At 45.2% G+C, this 13692-nt stretch overlaps 1 protein-coding gene across 1 annotated transcript; it reads right to left on the minus strand.

The window, feature by feature from the left end:
- Positions 1–242: 242 nt before the first annotated feature.
- Positions 243–12638, minus strand: LOC132996187 (FHF complex subunit HOOK-interacting protein 1A-like). The gene is made up of 18 exons (XM_061066513.1): positions 12582–12638; positions 11202–11253; positions 9610–9847; positions 8483–8678; positions 8171–8392; positions 7640–7802; positions 7395–7506; positions 5745–5846; positions 5459–5515; positions 5198–5284; positions 4901–5068; positions 4738–4817; positions 4381–4559; positions 4191–4302; positions 2815–4100; positions 1858–2039; positions 1649–1769; positions 243–1537 (listed from the first exon to the last, which is right to left on the minus strand). Exons 3-18 carry the CDS (start codon positions 9712–9714, stop codon positions 1305–1307), a joined length of 3405 nt encoding a protein of 1134 aa, XP_060922496.1. The 5' UTR covers positions 9715–9847; positions 11202–11253; positions 12582–12638; the 3' UTR covers positions 243–1304.
- Positions 12639–13692: the final 1054 nt, after the last annotated feature.

Consider the following 13692-nt stretch of genomic DNA (forward strand, 5'->3'; position numbering starts at 1 on the left):
GTGTAAATCCAAATGACATCCTGTAACTTACTGCTGTGCTGCAGCCGCTGCATAATCTATAAAGACAACTCTCTCGTACTGGAACATTTCATATAAATCTTCCACTATATAGCAACAAAGAGGCACTTGAAAAGTTCCAAACCCATTTAAGACTCTTTAAATGGATGACATAAAAAAAAAGACACAAAACGAGCGATAGCAGGGATCACGATATTTTATGGTTTTAATTATTTTCACATCATCTTAATACCATAATTTCCTCCAGTGGTTGTTCACCAGCAGATGGCAGCATTGACCCTCAACAGGATGGGCTGAGAGACGTACTGCTTCAGAGTCCAGTCAGATTCGTCCATCCCATAATAACAATGTAATAATGATGGTTTGTGTAGTGACGAGGGCGGTAGTGTTTACAACCAGGGAAAAAAGAGTCGGATGAACTTCTGAGTTCGGCTTCGTTTAAAGATACAGTGATTACGTTTTCCATCGATAAGTTTGAGAATTAAAAAACACAGTGTCCTCGTTGGTGTAAAAAATTGTAGGAAGTGAGAACACAGATCTCAGTTGGATGGAGCTCAGGTAAAGTGAAGCCAATGCAAACAGGAAGTCAGATTTGCCTTCTTTCAAACGTAACCGGTGAAGTAAAAAAAACAAACAAACAGGGACAAACATTAACAGACTGAAATCACACAATTAACATTAAAAACAACGAATCACAAACTGATACAAGTGCAAATGAGACAAGACACAACTTGCACATCGCGTGTATTGCACGGAAATCTCTTAGTGTGTTGAAGTAAGGCATTGTCATCACTGTGTAGTGTTTGTGTTTGTGTATATAAAGACACAACACAACAAACTCTTCATTTCACCATTACAGTTGAATCAGCTGGAATAAGGTACTTTTCTTTTTAAAAATAGGACAGACAAATATTTCAGAAACAGTTGTAGAAACTATTTTCACTGACCACACAAACATTTAGACAATGAATATTATTTATCTTCAACATATGCCCCATCAAATTATTTTCATCAGCATAAATCATCAAACATATTCACATGGGGGGGGGGATATTCAAGTGCTGCCAGGAATATATACAAATGTACAAGTTTATGCATGAAATCAATATAATTTACTCACATGATGTGGTGGTATAGTTTGTGTTGCATGTCTTGTGCTTTGGGACTTTTAGAAAGCCCCCCCGTCTTCTGCTGCTGGCTGTGTATCACTTCCTCTGTTTGAGGTTGTCAGCAGTGCCTTGCTCACGGGCACATCAGTGGCACTTTCTCAGGCAACTCTCCTCTGATTACTCCTCGGGAGAACAGTCCAGTGCCACGCTGTGCTCCTGGGCGATGGCGGCTAGCTCTTTGAGGAACTCTGCGAACAGGACGATGGCGAACACTCGGCTCTTGGCTTGGGGGGGGATCGGAGGGCAGGGCGGCAGGACGCCGAGAGGAGGCAGAGCCAGAGCGTTTCTCACAGAGCCGTTGGGGAGGGACGGGTCCAGGAGGGTATCGCCGCCGTGAGACTCGAGGCACTCTGAGGAACACGAGGACGGTAAAGGTCAGTATGCTACAGACACAATGTTTACTACACCTGTTCGAACTTGATAGCTAGTGTAATTATTTCATAGAGTTTGTGTTTATTCACCTCTAAACTTGCTGTCCTGGTCTTTCACCAACAAGAACCTCCAGGCCTGAGTCACCAGCGCTGGATAATCTGCTCTGGCCGCCACGTAGCGCTCAACCTGAGCATGAACCGACACCAACACCTACAGAGACGCACACAACATTATCATTTAGATCTGTGAAACGATGAGAAACAGAACAAGATGCATAGGACGTGTGATCGGATGTTACCTGGTACAGAGTGCGTACGTTGGGCTGAGTGTGCGTTGTGTCGGTGCTCAGCATGAAGCCTCTCAGCAGAGGTTGTGGGTACGACGCCAGCTGGGCCAAGATGCCCGTCACCAGCAGGTTCACAGCGATGGAGTTCTCCAGAACGTTCTCGAGCCGAGATAACAGGACGCTGATGAACGGACCTGGGACACGAGGTAAACTCCAGGTCAGTGTGAATGTAAAGACTCAGCTTAAGCTTGACGCAGTCACAAAGCCTCTTTCAGTTTTTCTAATGGAATTCAGAAAGCTACTTAAAACACTCGGAATAACATCCCAACATGTATCAGAGACCTAAACACATATCGGTCATTTAGTTCTAATCTGAAACAGTGGCTGTTTGATAATATGATCTGCCAGCACTAAACTTGACCCGCCTGCTCTTGCCTCCTTGTGTCAGCGTGTCTGTGAATTTGTCCTGCAACTTACTTTGTATGCTTGCTTGTTTGTATGCTTTTTGTAGCTCGTTCTATGTCTCTCCTGTGCTGCTTCATGTACTATTGTCATGTCGACTTTTTGTTAGTTTGTTGTGCATGTACTGTCTGCTTTGGTGGGCTACTGCCTCGATGTCTAACACATATAGATGTCCTCTATAAGTCCTAGTCTACCTTTTCAATTTGTGTTTGTTTGATGCTGACTCTTGTTTGTCCTGCATGCTTCATGTATTTTAATGCTTGAACTACTGAATACTTGTATGTGGTTATAATTAATGTTTTATCTGTTGCTTTTCTATGTTCTTTTTTAAACTCTTTCTGTTATTTGCTTATTTGCTTTTTAGGGAGCCTATTGTTACATCTGGCCAAGGACTGCAGATGGAAACTAACCTTCTGGCTAAATCTGGCATATTTACAGAAATGTCTATTAATATGCACTGTCCCTGTCAAAATAAACAAACAAACAAACTCGGGCTCAGAAACACACCTGTAAATGGAACTCCATTCCTCCTGCTGCCTTTTGTCTCCTCTCCTTCCTCTACCTCCTCCATCGCCTCCTCCTCCTCATCTCCTTCCACCTCTCCGTCATCCCACGATGAACTGATACCTGAGTCTTGGAAGAGCCCCTCTTCCTCCTCCACCAGTTTTTGCCTGAGCGCTCGGACCCGCCTTCTGAACGTGCCGATGTCCTCCGCCATGTCATCGCAGTCCGGCTCCACCCCGAGGGAGAGCATGAGGTCATGGTACTGGGACAGGAAGCCGTTCTTCACTTTGTTATCAGGCAGACCTGGAGACGTGGTTGTGTAATGTGGCTCAGATCCATCGTGGCCATTGGGTAGAGTGGTTGTATTTTGGTTGTTGTGACGTAGGAGCTGTTGTTGTGTTGTGTGCTCGTGATTGACAGTTGTGTTAGTTGTGAGGTCACTCTGGTTGCAGCTTCTCTTTAACGACTGGCCTTCTTCATCAGCATCATCGCATTCGTTGATGATGTGATTCTTTACATTGAAACCGTTGGTGAAAACCTTACGTCCCCTCGTCTCTCCTTGTGATTCAGGCCTGATTTTCTCGTCTTCTTCTTCTTCCTCCCTCCTTCTCCCAGTCTCCCTCCGGCATTCCTCCCTCTCTCCATCCTCGCTCCTCCTTGTCGACATAATGCTGTTAACCGTTTCCATCACCGTTCTCCCTGTTTGCGTTAACATTGTTGTGATCGTTGACGTTGTCACTGCCGTTGGCGCTAGCCGACAATGTGAGGTGCTTCCTCGTGCCAGTCGATTCGCTGCCATGATTCGCTCCAACATGGCCGCCTTTGTGTCCTTCTGGGCGACTAGATCGTAGACGAGAACATCGTCCTGAAACTCGGACTCCTCTACGTACGAGCCGTGCACCAACTTGATCGCACTAAGTCGCATTTCCTGGATGTGCTGCGGAGGTAAAGGAGGAGGCGGACCCAGAGTCACAGCGCCGTTGGCAAACCCTGAGTTCATCATCACTGATGAAGAGAGATCGTCATCTTCAAAAATGTCGTCCCACTCCAGCTCCAGAGCGGAACCGGCCCTTCCTGTCTGGTTGCCCGTGGAGACGGTATCTGAGGAGGAGGGGGTGGGGGAGAGGGCAGAGGGGGGAGGAGTGGTGACCAAAGAGCAGATGGAGTCACTCTTGACCCGCTGTACAAATTCCTCCTCTTCATCTACGTCGCCCCCTGGTGTGTCGGATCGGTTATCGTCACACGAAGGGTTGATCCCGTCATATGGGGCCGACCAGAGCCGGCACGCCCTGCAGGAGAACAACACTCATTACACCTAGTGGTTTATTACCCAGAACTAAAGAAGAACTAAGAATCAAAAAAATGTCGTGCACACAAACCTGTGGGAGGCGGAGATGGCCTGGCGAGCGTCGGAGAGGTAGTGGAGGTAGTTTACATCCATCAGGAAATCGGAACCTCGACAGTAACCGACACTGTCCGACACTGACAGGTCTAACACAGACGGACAAGTTAAGTTAGCATGGAAACGTGTAAAGGTGCTTGTGTTGTGTATGTGTCCGTTGTACTGACCTGCTCCTTTGGGAAAGTGGATGTGTTCAGAGTGTGAGCGTGTGTTTGTGCTGTGGAGGTACACGGGACACCAGGAGGGCATGAGGAGCAGGAAGGAGGCGGCGCTGGTGGAGGAACAGTCCCTCTGCTTTAAGGAGGAGCGCTGCTTCCTGCTCAGGTGGCTGCAGGGAATCAGATACCTGAGGACACAGAGCCACGCCCACAACAGTCCGAGACACGCCCACGTCAGTCCGAGCATGGACCAGTTCGATGACATGACAGCAGCCCGCCACTAGCCTGTTGCCCCTAGTGGCCGGCTGCAGTAAATATTATATATGGACCGAACTCCATTTCATTATTTTGACTTATCAGACTGACCTGAACACCAGCTGCAGCATGACGTCTTCACAGAACAGACCAATCAGAGTCCTGAACAGAGCCAGAGACACTGTACCCAGCTGATGGACACACAAAAAGGTCAGAGGTCATCTCACGTGTTCGGATAGAGCATCATCCAACTATCAGACCCTACATCTGTTACCTGGAACGGCGTGTTGACCCGGCTGACCAGCGTGTCCAGGATGTGCACGTTGTCGTGCGTGTGCAGCAGGATGAAGGACAGGAAGGTTTGGAGGAGGGCGGGCTCGGAGATGGAGCGCAGGAACAGGTCCAGGTACGCCGTGGTGGTCATCACCTCCTCCACCGTCAGCTGGACACACACACAGAATAACACACTGTTACACAATTTGCTTGGATCAGACCTTCAGACTCTTCAGTTAAGTCTGAACCTAAATATCAGGTGTGAAAGGTTCCTCGGAGCACGGATGTGTTCAGGTACCTTGTGCAGAGCCGGAGCCAGAACAGGAACCAAGAAGCCGTTGTAGATGTAACTGAGCAACTGAGACCTGATGGAGGGATGAGCGACCTGAGGGAAACAGATAAGGACAGAACAGACAGAGTGATAAATGCTTCTCTTTTAAATTGTCTCTGCCATTATTCACAGTCTGTGTGTGTGTGTGTGTGTGTGTGTGTGTGTGTGTGTGTGTGTGTGTGTGTGTGTGTGTGTGTGTGTGTGTGTGTGTGTGTGTGTGTGTGTTACCTTGGTGACAGCACCACAGAAGTCCAGTGAATGCAGGAGGTGGACGAGAGCTGGAACCTGTTGACCCCAAACATCAGGTCAGAGTGAGGTCAACATTCATTTATCAAGTCATTCATCTGTTCATTCTTTCATTCACTCGTTCACTTCACCAATTCTGTACGAGTTAACTTTGATTCATTGTTTTAAAAACGTGCAAACACAATAACTCAGTTGCTTGGGTTGGGTTGGGTCCTTGGGTCAGTTTCCTCCTTCTGTCAATCAATCACTGTGTGGTCGTCATGGTTACCTGCTGCCAATCAGCCTGGTCCAGACAGTGCCAGTCTTCACTGTAAACCTGCAGCCTGGCTGGAAGAGACGAGTAGAGACCAGACAGACCTGTGGCCAGCACCTGTCACCACACACACACACACACACACGCGCACAAAGAATATTCAAGAAAATACATCTTAGATAATATTCAAAACAATCTTAAGAAGCCTTAAATCACAAGTAGGGTGTTGTATAGGCCTGACACCATATTTAAAGGGTCTTGCAAGGCCTTACAGAGTCTTAAAAAGTATTTAATAAAGTCTTCTAAGCCTCTGAAAATCTTTGAACACACACAGGTCTTTATGAAAATGAAATACCAGGCTGGCTCCATGTGCTTTGTCTATTAAAAGCAGGAAATGTGGTCAGATATAAACAGTGGAGAGAAGAGAAACGAGAGGTATGAGCCACAGAAGGTAGAAAGCCACATCATGAATATCTACACAAACCGCAGCAGCAGATGTGGTTCGACAAACAGATGCAGTCTCAAGTCTCGTTAACAATCAGGCAGCTGCCCAATCATGTGCAGACTTACTAATCCCTCTCTGTGCAGCAGCCAATCTCACGCTGCTTTACTAATCTGCACTCAGCACAAAGATTGAGGTCAGATAGTGGTCACATGGGTTTAAATCTGACACACACACACACACACACACGCACACACACACACACACGTGTCTTAGCTCGTCCTGTCACACACACACACAGAGACTGGCAGTGACGAAGCCAACATGGCCGACAGAGGGAGTTTACAGGAAATTATACGTAAAGAGTTTGATATTTTTTGTTTACCGTCATTTAGATCTTTGGAATTAGTTATTATTTACAAAATGTTCTCTATACTTTATCTTTTTCTTACTTTCGTGTCACTCTGACGTCTTTTCAAGTTCCTGTTTCTGATAAGTTTGGGTTTAATTGGAGATTTGATGATATAAAAAAAGAGGTGAAACATCATGATTGACAGCTGAGACTGACTCCTGATTGGTCGAGTGGGTTTAATGTCAAAAGTACAAGATGGCAGCGCTTGTGTCTGAGATGTCTGAGCTTCTTTTCTGTACAACAGGTGGAAGTAGAGACGCATCATCCATCGTTAGTCACAGTCTATGTTTCTGCCCTAAAGCTACTGAACATATGCCATTTGTCCTCCGTCTGCCACCATCCCTCTCTCTCTGTCTCTCTTCTCCTTCCTCTCTCGCTCTGTCACACTCTCTCACTCCCTGAGTCCCTGAGGAAGAGTATGAGCTCATTAGTTCATTACATAACTGTGTTAATGAGATTACAAAGCAGAGCGGAGATGAATGGAGGAATGAGCTCCACCGCTGCACGACTCAAGTCTCATTCATAAAAGCTTCTTCACACTTAACAAACAAATGAATGTTTTTTCAGTTTTAACTTCTCTACATGAAGTCGGAATGAATGTGTAGATTTATTCCTATTTCAGTTTTTTATTCACATGGTCTGAGCTGAGCCGATCTTGAACAAAACGATGACGTTACCAGGACGAGCAGCGGCAGACATGAGGCGCCCATGAAGCTCCACAGAGGTATTTAAGAATGAAGCGTCAAGGTTCACGCTCTCAATCCTGTGAGTGTGTGTGTTTGTGTGTGTCTGTGTGTGTGTGTGTACTTACAGGACAGAAGTATGTGCTCTCTCCGATGTGCTGGGCGACTCGAGGCTCGGAGGACGACAGAGACATGATGAGCAGCAGAGCGTCTCGGGCCTGTTGACCCACTGAACCCTGTCTGAGATACAGAGATAATCAAGTATTTTACATATGCTAATATACATTGTGTGTGTATACAGTGGTGTATACACCCACCTGAGTGCATACCTATATCTGTGAGAATATACCTATTTGTGTGTATACTCCCCTACCTGTGTGTGTATGGTATGAGCAGGGAGAACAGGAGGAAGTTGGCGGCTCCCTGGTCCTCACTGGTGTGGAAGAACAGCTCCAGCACTGAGGGATCTTTGACCAGAGCGACACACAGCTGGTTCAGCAGGAGGACAAGCTCCGCCTCCACCACGCCACCGCTGTCTGGAGAGGGAACGCAGGCGATTAACTTACGACCTTACCATAGACACCTGCAGTGTGTGAAGCCACTTCTTAATGAACCACTTACAACCAATTAGATGTCAGGAGACAGTTAAACCATCTCCAGTTGATCTTTAAACTGATTAGCTAGGTGAAGGAAATCCATGACGCTGACACCACCAGAAACTCAAATCTCTTTTCAGGTGTTTAAGGCACCTGATGATTTTTACATTGGCAGAACCTCCACTCTATGAAAGGCTTTTATTCTGAAGCCTTTGGCCAGTGACTGCTCTGATCATAGAGCGTCTGTGCCTGGACACATGTGGCTGTCACTCAACAAAGAGAATAAGTTTGTTTCAGCATCAACTCACCGGTTCCGGCTCCGGCACACGAGGCCAGCAGCATCATGAGCGGACGGAGAACAGGCTTGTGATGCAGCAGAGGCTGTTTGGCCTGAGACAGGAGCATCTGGTACATCCGGAGCTGCTCCAGCTTCATGTCCTCGGTAAACTGCCTCCTCAGGCTCCACAGGAACAACCTCTCCATCACACCCTCCAGAACCACAAACTCCAGGATCGGACCCATTGCTCCTCCTGAAATCAGGACATTAAACTCATCGGACCACGTACAATCCAACACTGTGACACGATGAAGCCGGCTGGGTTCTTGTGTTGGTCTCTAACCTTGCCCTGCGTCTTCCTCCATCAGCAGGAAGAGCATGTGCTCCACATAGTTCTGGACGGCGCTGGCTTCGTCAGCCGGGATGGGGCCGAGGCGTAGCGCTCCAGAGCCGCTGGGGCTGCTAGCGTGACCCGAGAGGAAACTCAACGCCCCAGCGCCGCTGCGACCCGGCTCGTGCTTCTCCAGAATCTTCACGACCTGTAGAGAGATTGGACATATATGTAATCTAATGAATGAGATCATTCTACATGTATTTTACATGATCATCTTATAAGATTTGAAAAATAACCTTTTTCCCAGCTGTCTGTTTAAGGGTGTTAAGCTGTAGTGATGTTTATCAACAGTCAAAAAGTTTGATCATATGCACAATACGACAATATTAGAAATTTGATAGTGTATATTCCAAATTTAGCCGTATTCATTAGTCGCCTTTTTGCTGATTTGTATATTTATTGTCAACATAATAATAGAAAAAAATAGGAAAGATTTCATTTGCTCTGAGAAGTTGAAGATACAGTAGGAAAGAAATGGCTTTGGGACGAACAAGGGCTGAATGCATGAATGAAAAGAAAGAGAGAAAGGGAAGAATGTCATTCACTGTCTGGTCTTGTTTTAACCTTTGACCCCGAGCTGCTTCAGACAAGGAACACACACACACACACACACACACATACATACACACACACACACACACACACACACACACACACACACACACACACACACACACACACACACAATACACTTGTGGACACACACAGGCAAAAAGTGTGTGTGGGTTTTCTTGGCTGTTGTTGAGAGAGGTCTGTTCTAAATGGATCCTGTGTTTAAGGGCCAAAGTCTGGGTCAGCAACGCACACACACACACAATATAACACACACAATATAACACACACAATATAACACACACACAAGATCACAAACTGTGTCAGCCAACCATTACGAGATAATAGGACAGACTGAAGAGACGGAGAGATAAAGAATGGGAAAGAGATTTTTTTAAAAGAGTAAATCAAATGTTTGTGATTGATTGATTGATCAATAGATTGGTTAATTGGTTAATTGGTTAATAGGTTGGTTGGTTGGTGGTTGATTGATTGATTGACTGATTAATTGACTGATTGATTACCTGTGCCCAGTGGTTCTTAAACACGATCATGCAGGTCTCCGGGTCCACTCCTCTCAACGTGAGAGACTTCTTCCGGGCGCCCCTGACAACCACCGAGGCCATCATTTTGATTGGCTGTCAGGCGGCTATAGCATATTTCCAGTCAAGGAGGCGGGCTGATGAGAGGTCAGGGGGCATTGGCAGGATCTCTCACCCCAACATCAGACTCCTGTCCTGGGCTCTGCAGGCAGCTGCTGGCCTGCGGGACGAGGACAGAGAAACACTCTCTGTTAGTCGACGTATTTACAGACATGGCCGACAAACTTCCTGGAGCTCACCAGTACTTTTGACTTATTTAAAACAAACGTGTAAATGAGGGTTTTGCATGCGTGAGGCTGTGAAATCTGTTTTCCTCCCTTCCAGGCCGTTTCATTTAACTTCTCCACGTTATGAAAATCAACTTGCTGAGAGCTGCAGGAGGATAATCTATGATGGTGAACGCTATTTTTAGCCACACCAGCGCCATGGCTCAAAGGATGGTCCAACGCTTTGGGTCAGATGGAAATATCTCAAAACAAACGGATTAAGTTTTTGGACAAACGTTCAAAGACCTTTGTTGATACATGAACATGAACTCATCTGGTGCCATCATATGATCCAGTTTTTTATTATTACTAGATGCTGCAAAACCTTAAATCATTCATGACTGTTGAAGCATCCTGTGTCTGGATTACCACATGAAAATAACTTAACTCTAAGCAGGATATCATGGAGCAGCGACTCTACTCCGACACCCTGCAGACGTCTGAACTCCTCATCCTGTCTTTAAGGCTGATCCCAGACACCCGGCAAAGGAAGCTCATTATCGGCTGCTGGTTTGTGTGTTATCTCATTCATTCATCTAGTACCCGGAGATAGTGACCACAGGTGAAGTTCGTAACCTTTGCTTTGCGGCTCAGCTCCACCTTCGCCTCAGCTCTGCACTGATCCACCTGTCCACGTTCCGCTTCACCCTCTCCAAACCCAAAGATACGTTCACTCCCTGGTTTCCCTTCATTTCATAACTTTGACAAACTTCATATGATTAAAAACATCAGGCCAGCAAACAGGCAGGTTTAGAACGGGCACTGCAGCCTCATCATGAGCGTACAGTCAACTCAACTCCTGATGACTTGGAGGGGACGTGTGTGTTTATTGTTTCCACCCAAATGAGAAGACTTGCCCTGAACTAGTTTAGTGTTTGAAAGGTCCAGTGGATTTATTTCTGACGCACAAACTCTGAGGTGAACAACATATTAATCCTCAGCAGGAGGCCGGGTGAGCAGAGGGGGGGAGAGGGAGGGGGAGGAGGGCACTTTTCTCTCGCTATCAAACACCCGATGGCTCCAGAACTGTATCAGAACATCCTCCCATTCCTATCTCTGCCTAGACACCACCGCCAGCCAAGGCCGAGACAGGAAGTGAAGGTCGTCAGCGGCTGCAAGGAAACAGGAAGAGTGGTCCGAATGCGTCCCAGTCCCACCCAGGGCGTTCCAGGACATTCCAGGACATTCCAGGACATTCCATGAATTCCCACCACAGCACCCCCCAACTGCACAGAACAGTGTACCTACCTCGGAGCTGCTGCCGAGACCACATGGACGAGCGAGCCTGGCACCTGCTGTCCTGAGAAAGAGAGAGAGAAAGATTGTTAAACTGTCTGGCTCAAACACACACAGACACACAGACATACATTTTGGTACTTCTATCTTCGTGAGGAAATGTCTTCAATCCTGTGGTCCTCACAAATATATATCAGTACAAGCCCAAACACACACACATAAACACAGATTAAAGGCCCAGATGGTAAAGGATGGATTTGTAAACCGTGTGTATGAGATAGTGATGTTTAATCCCAAACCGCCACCATGAGTGTGTGTGTGTGAGTGTGAGTGTGTGAGTGTGTGTGTGTGTCTGTCTGTCCTAGCCTACCTTTGGAAACAAATAATAATATAATATAATACTAAAAACCAGTTAATTGGGGACAACTTGTCCAACACGAGGACAAAAGCTGAGTCTCTAATTAGGAAAACACAGATTTTGGGGTCAGTGGTTAAATTTATGCTGAGTCTCCAGGAAATGGTGTCCCCACAAGTGCCGGCATGTGTGTGTGAGTGTGTGTCCTTGTTTAAATCAGACAGTCACATGCCATCACACAAACCAGGGATTACACACACACACACACACACACACACACACACACACACACGGAGGCCGGAGGTTTTCACGTTGTTTCTGACCTGCTTTTTGACGCTCTTCCTTTTATCTGATTGAGGTTTAGATGAAATCATGATGATGAATGTTCAAGGGCACTTCAGCAGAGCACACACACACACACACACACACACACAAACACACACACACACACACACACACGCACACGCACACGCACAAACACAGCCAGGTCTGAATCTGCAAATGTGTTACAGAAAATTTAAGTGGGACCACCATTTCAATAATAAAAACTAGAATGAGGTAAAATCATACCTGCCGTCATCTGGTCCTGTCTAATGTGCTGAAGCGTGTGTGTGCATACACTTGTTAGCAACTTTAGGCAAGCTAATGAGTGTGTGCATATAGCTATTTACCACACACACACACACACACACAAACACAGTAGATACTTATATTCTGTTGATCTTTTCATCTAAAAAAAGTATTAATTTTTATTTTTCTACTATTTTGAATCTCCCTCTTTTTTGTTTCTGTCATGTTCTACTAATACTCTATTCTGTTCTAAATATGTTTTACTTCTATTACTTCATTTCAGAGTTTTTCTATTTGTTGTGTTCACTTCACTAAACCATATAAGTATATAATATCATTTTTAATTTTAATTATTCACATTTTATAATTAAACATTGTTATTATTCATATAACGTTTTTACAGTTCTTCATGTAGTATATGTTTATATTTCTTATTTCCTACCTTTACTCTTAATATAGACACTGACCTGCTGGAGTGAGGTAAACGTGTCTCAGTCTCTCTTACTGTTCCACCTCCTCCTTCTTCTCCTTCTCCTTCTTCTCCTTCTCCTTCTCCTTCTCCTTCTCCTTCTCCTTCTCCTTCTCCTTCTCCTTCTCCTTCTTCTTCTTCTTCTCAACAGACACAGAGTAAATCCAGCAAACAATCAATAATAAAAGTCAGAGTAAAAAGTCAAATAAAGTCAAATCCAGACGTTTCTTTTTCTTCTTGTAAAACGAGCTGTTGTTTTGTTTCAGTCTCTCTGAGGCTTTAAGCTGCTCAGCTGTCAATCACCCTGCTGCTGGCCGCTAGGTAACTCTGTGGCCCCGCCCAAATGTACCACAATCCACGCCCCCGAGAGAGAGGGAGAGAGAGAGAGAGAGAGAGAGAGAGAGGGAGAGAGAGAGACAGAGAGAGAGACAGAGAAAGATTAGTCAGTGCTGCCCTCCTGTGGCAGACACAGAAACTACAGTTGACTTGTTAACAAGTGTTTTGTATTGCTTCAGAATCAGATGACATGACACATGGACTAATCACAAATCTATACAAATCAATTCTGAATTAAATCTGAAGAGTCATTAAATGTCATTAAATGGAAAAGTTCAAAGTGACAGAATCTAAAAAACTTTCATTCTGGGTCATTTTAACTTTCAATACATGATTTACTGTCGTTGTTTAAACCATAATCTCAATTGTCATTTGTGTCTTTGTTGATGATCATGGAAATTATAAAATCTTACTTATATAATTTCCTTATACTATATGCACAAATGCTGCAGAAATAAAGAAGAATGCGTTTGTAGTCGTTTTGTGTTAAGGTTTGTTTTCTGTATTTTATTTTGTGTCTAATTCTCATTATGAGTTATATTTAGGTTGTTTTGCATCTGCGGGTTTTTTCTCATGAGGATTATTTTGCCTCCAGCCTTTATTTCTTATTATTTGGGTGGTATTGCATCTCTCTGGAGTTTTTTTGCATTTTTTTTGTCATTTTTGTCTCAATGCATTTGTTGTGTTATATTTCTGGTAATCTCTTTTTGTTCCTCATTTCCTTAACCACTGCTCATTAGTACCACTTTAGCCATGTAGCTTAGCTTGTGTCA

The sequence above is a fragment of the Limanda limanda genome, chromosome 22 (genome assembly GCF_963576545.1).
Source record: "Limanda limanda chromosome 22, fLimLim1.1, whole genome shotgun sequence".
Lineage (NCBI taxonomy): Eukaryota > Metazoa > Chordata > Actinopteri > Pleuronectiformes > Pleuronectidae > Limanda > Limanda limanda.

Excerpts from the sequence above, each read along its gene's own strand:
- LOC132996187 (XM_061066513.1), bottom strand. The coding sequence starts at position 9,714 with ATGATGGCCTCGGTGGTTGTCAGGGGCGCCCGGAAGAAGTCTCTCACG. Across the intron at positions 8,679-9,609 it reads TTAAGAACCACTGGGCACAG|GTCGTGAAGATTCTGGAGAA; the intron begins GTAATCAATCAG and ends ATCTCTCTACAG. Across the intron at positions 4,560-4,737 it reads ATGCTGCAGCTGGTGTTCAG|GTATCTGATTCCCTGCAGCC; the intron begins GTCAGTCTGATA and ends CTGTGTCCTCAG.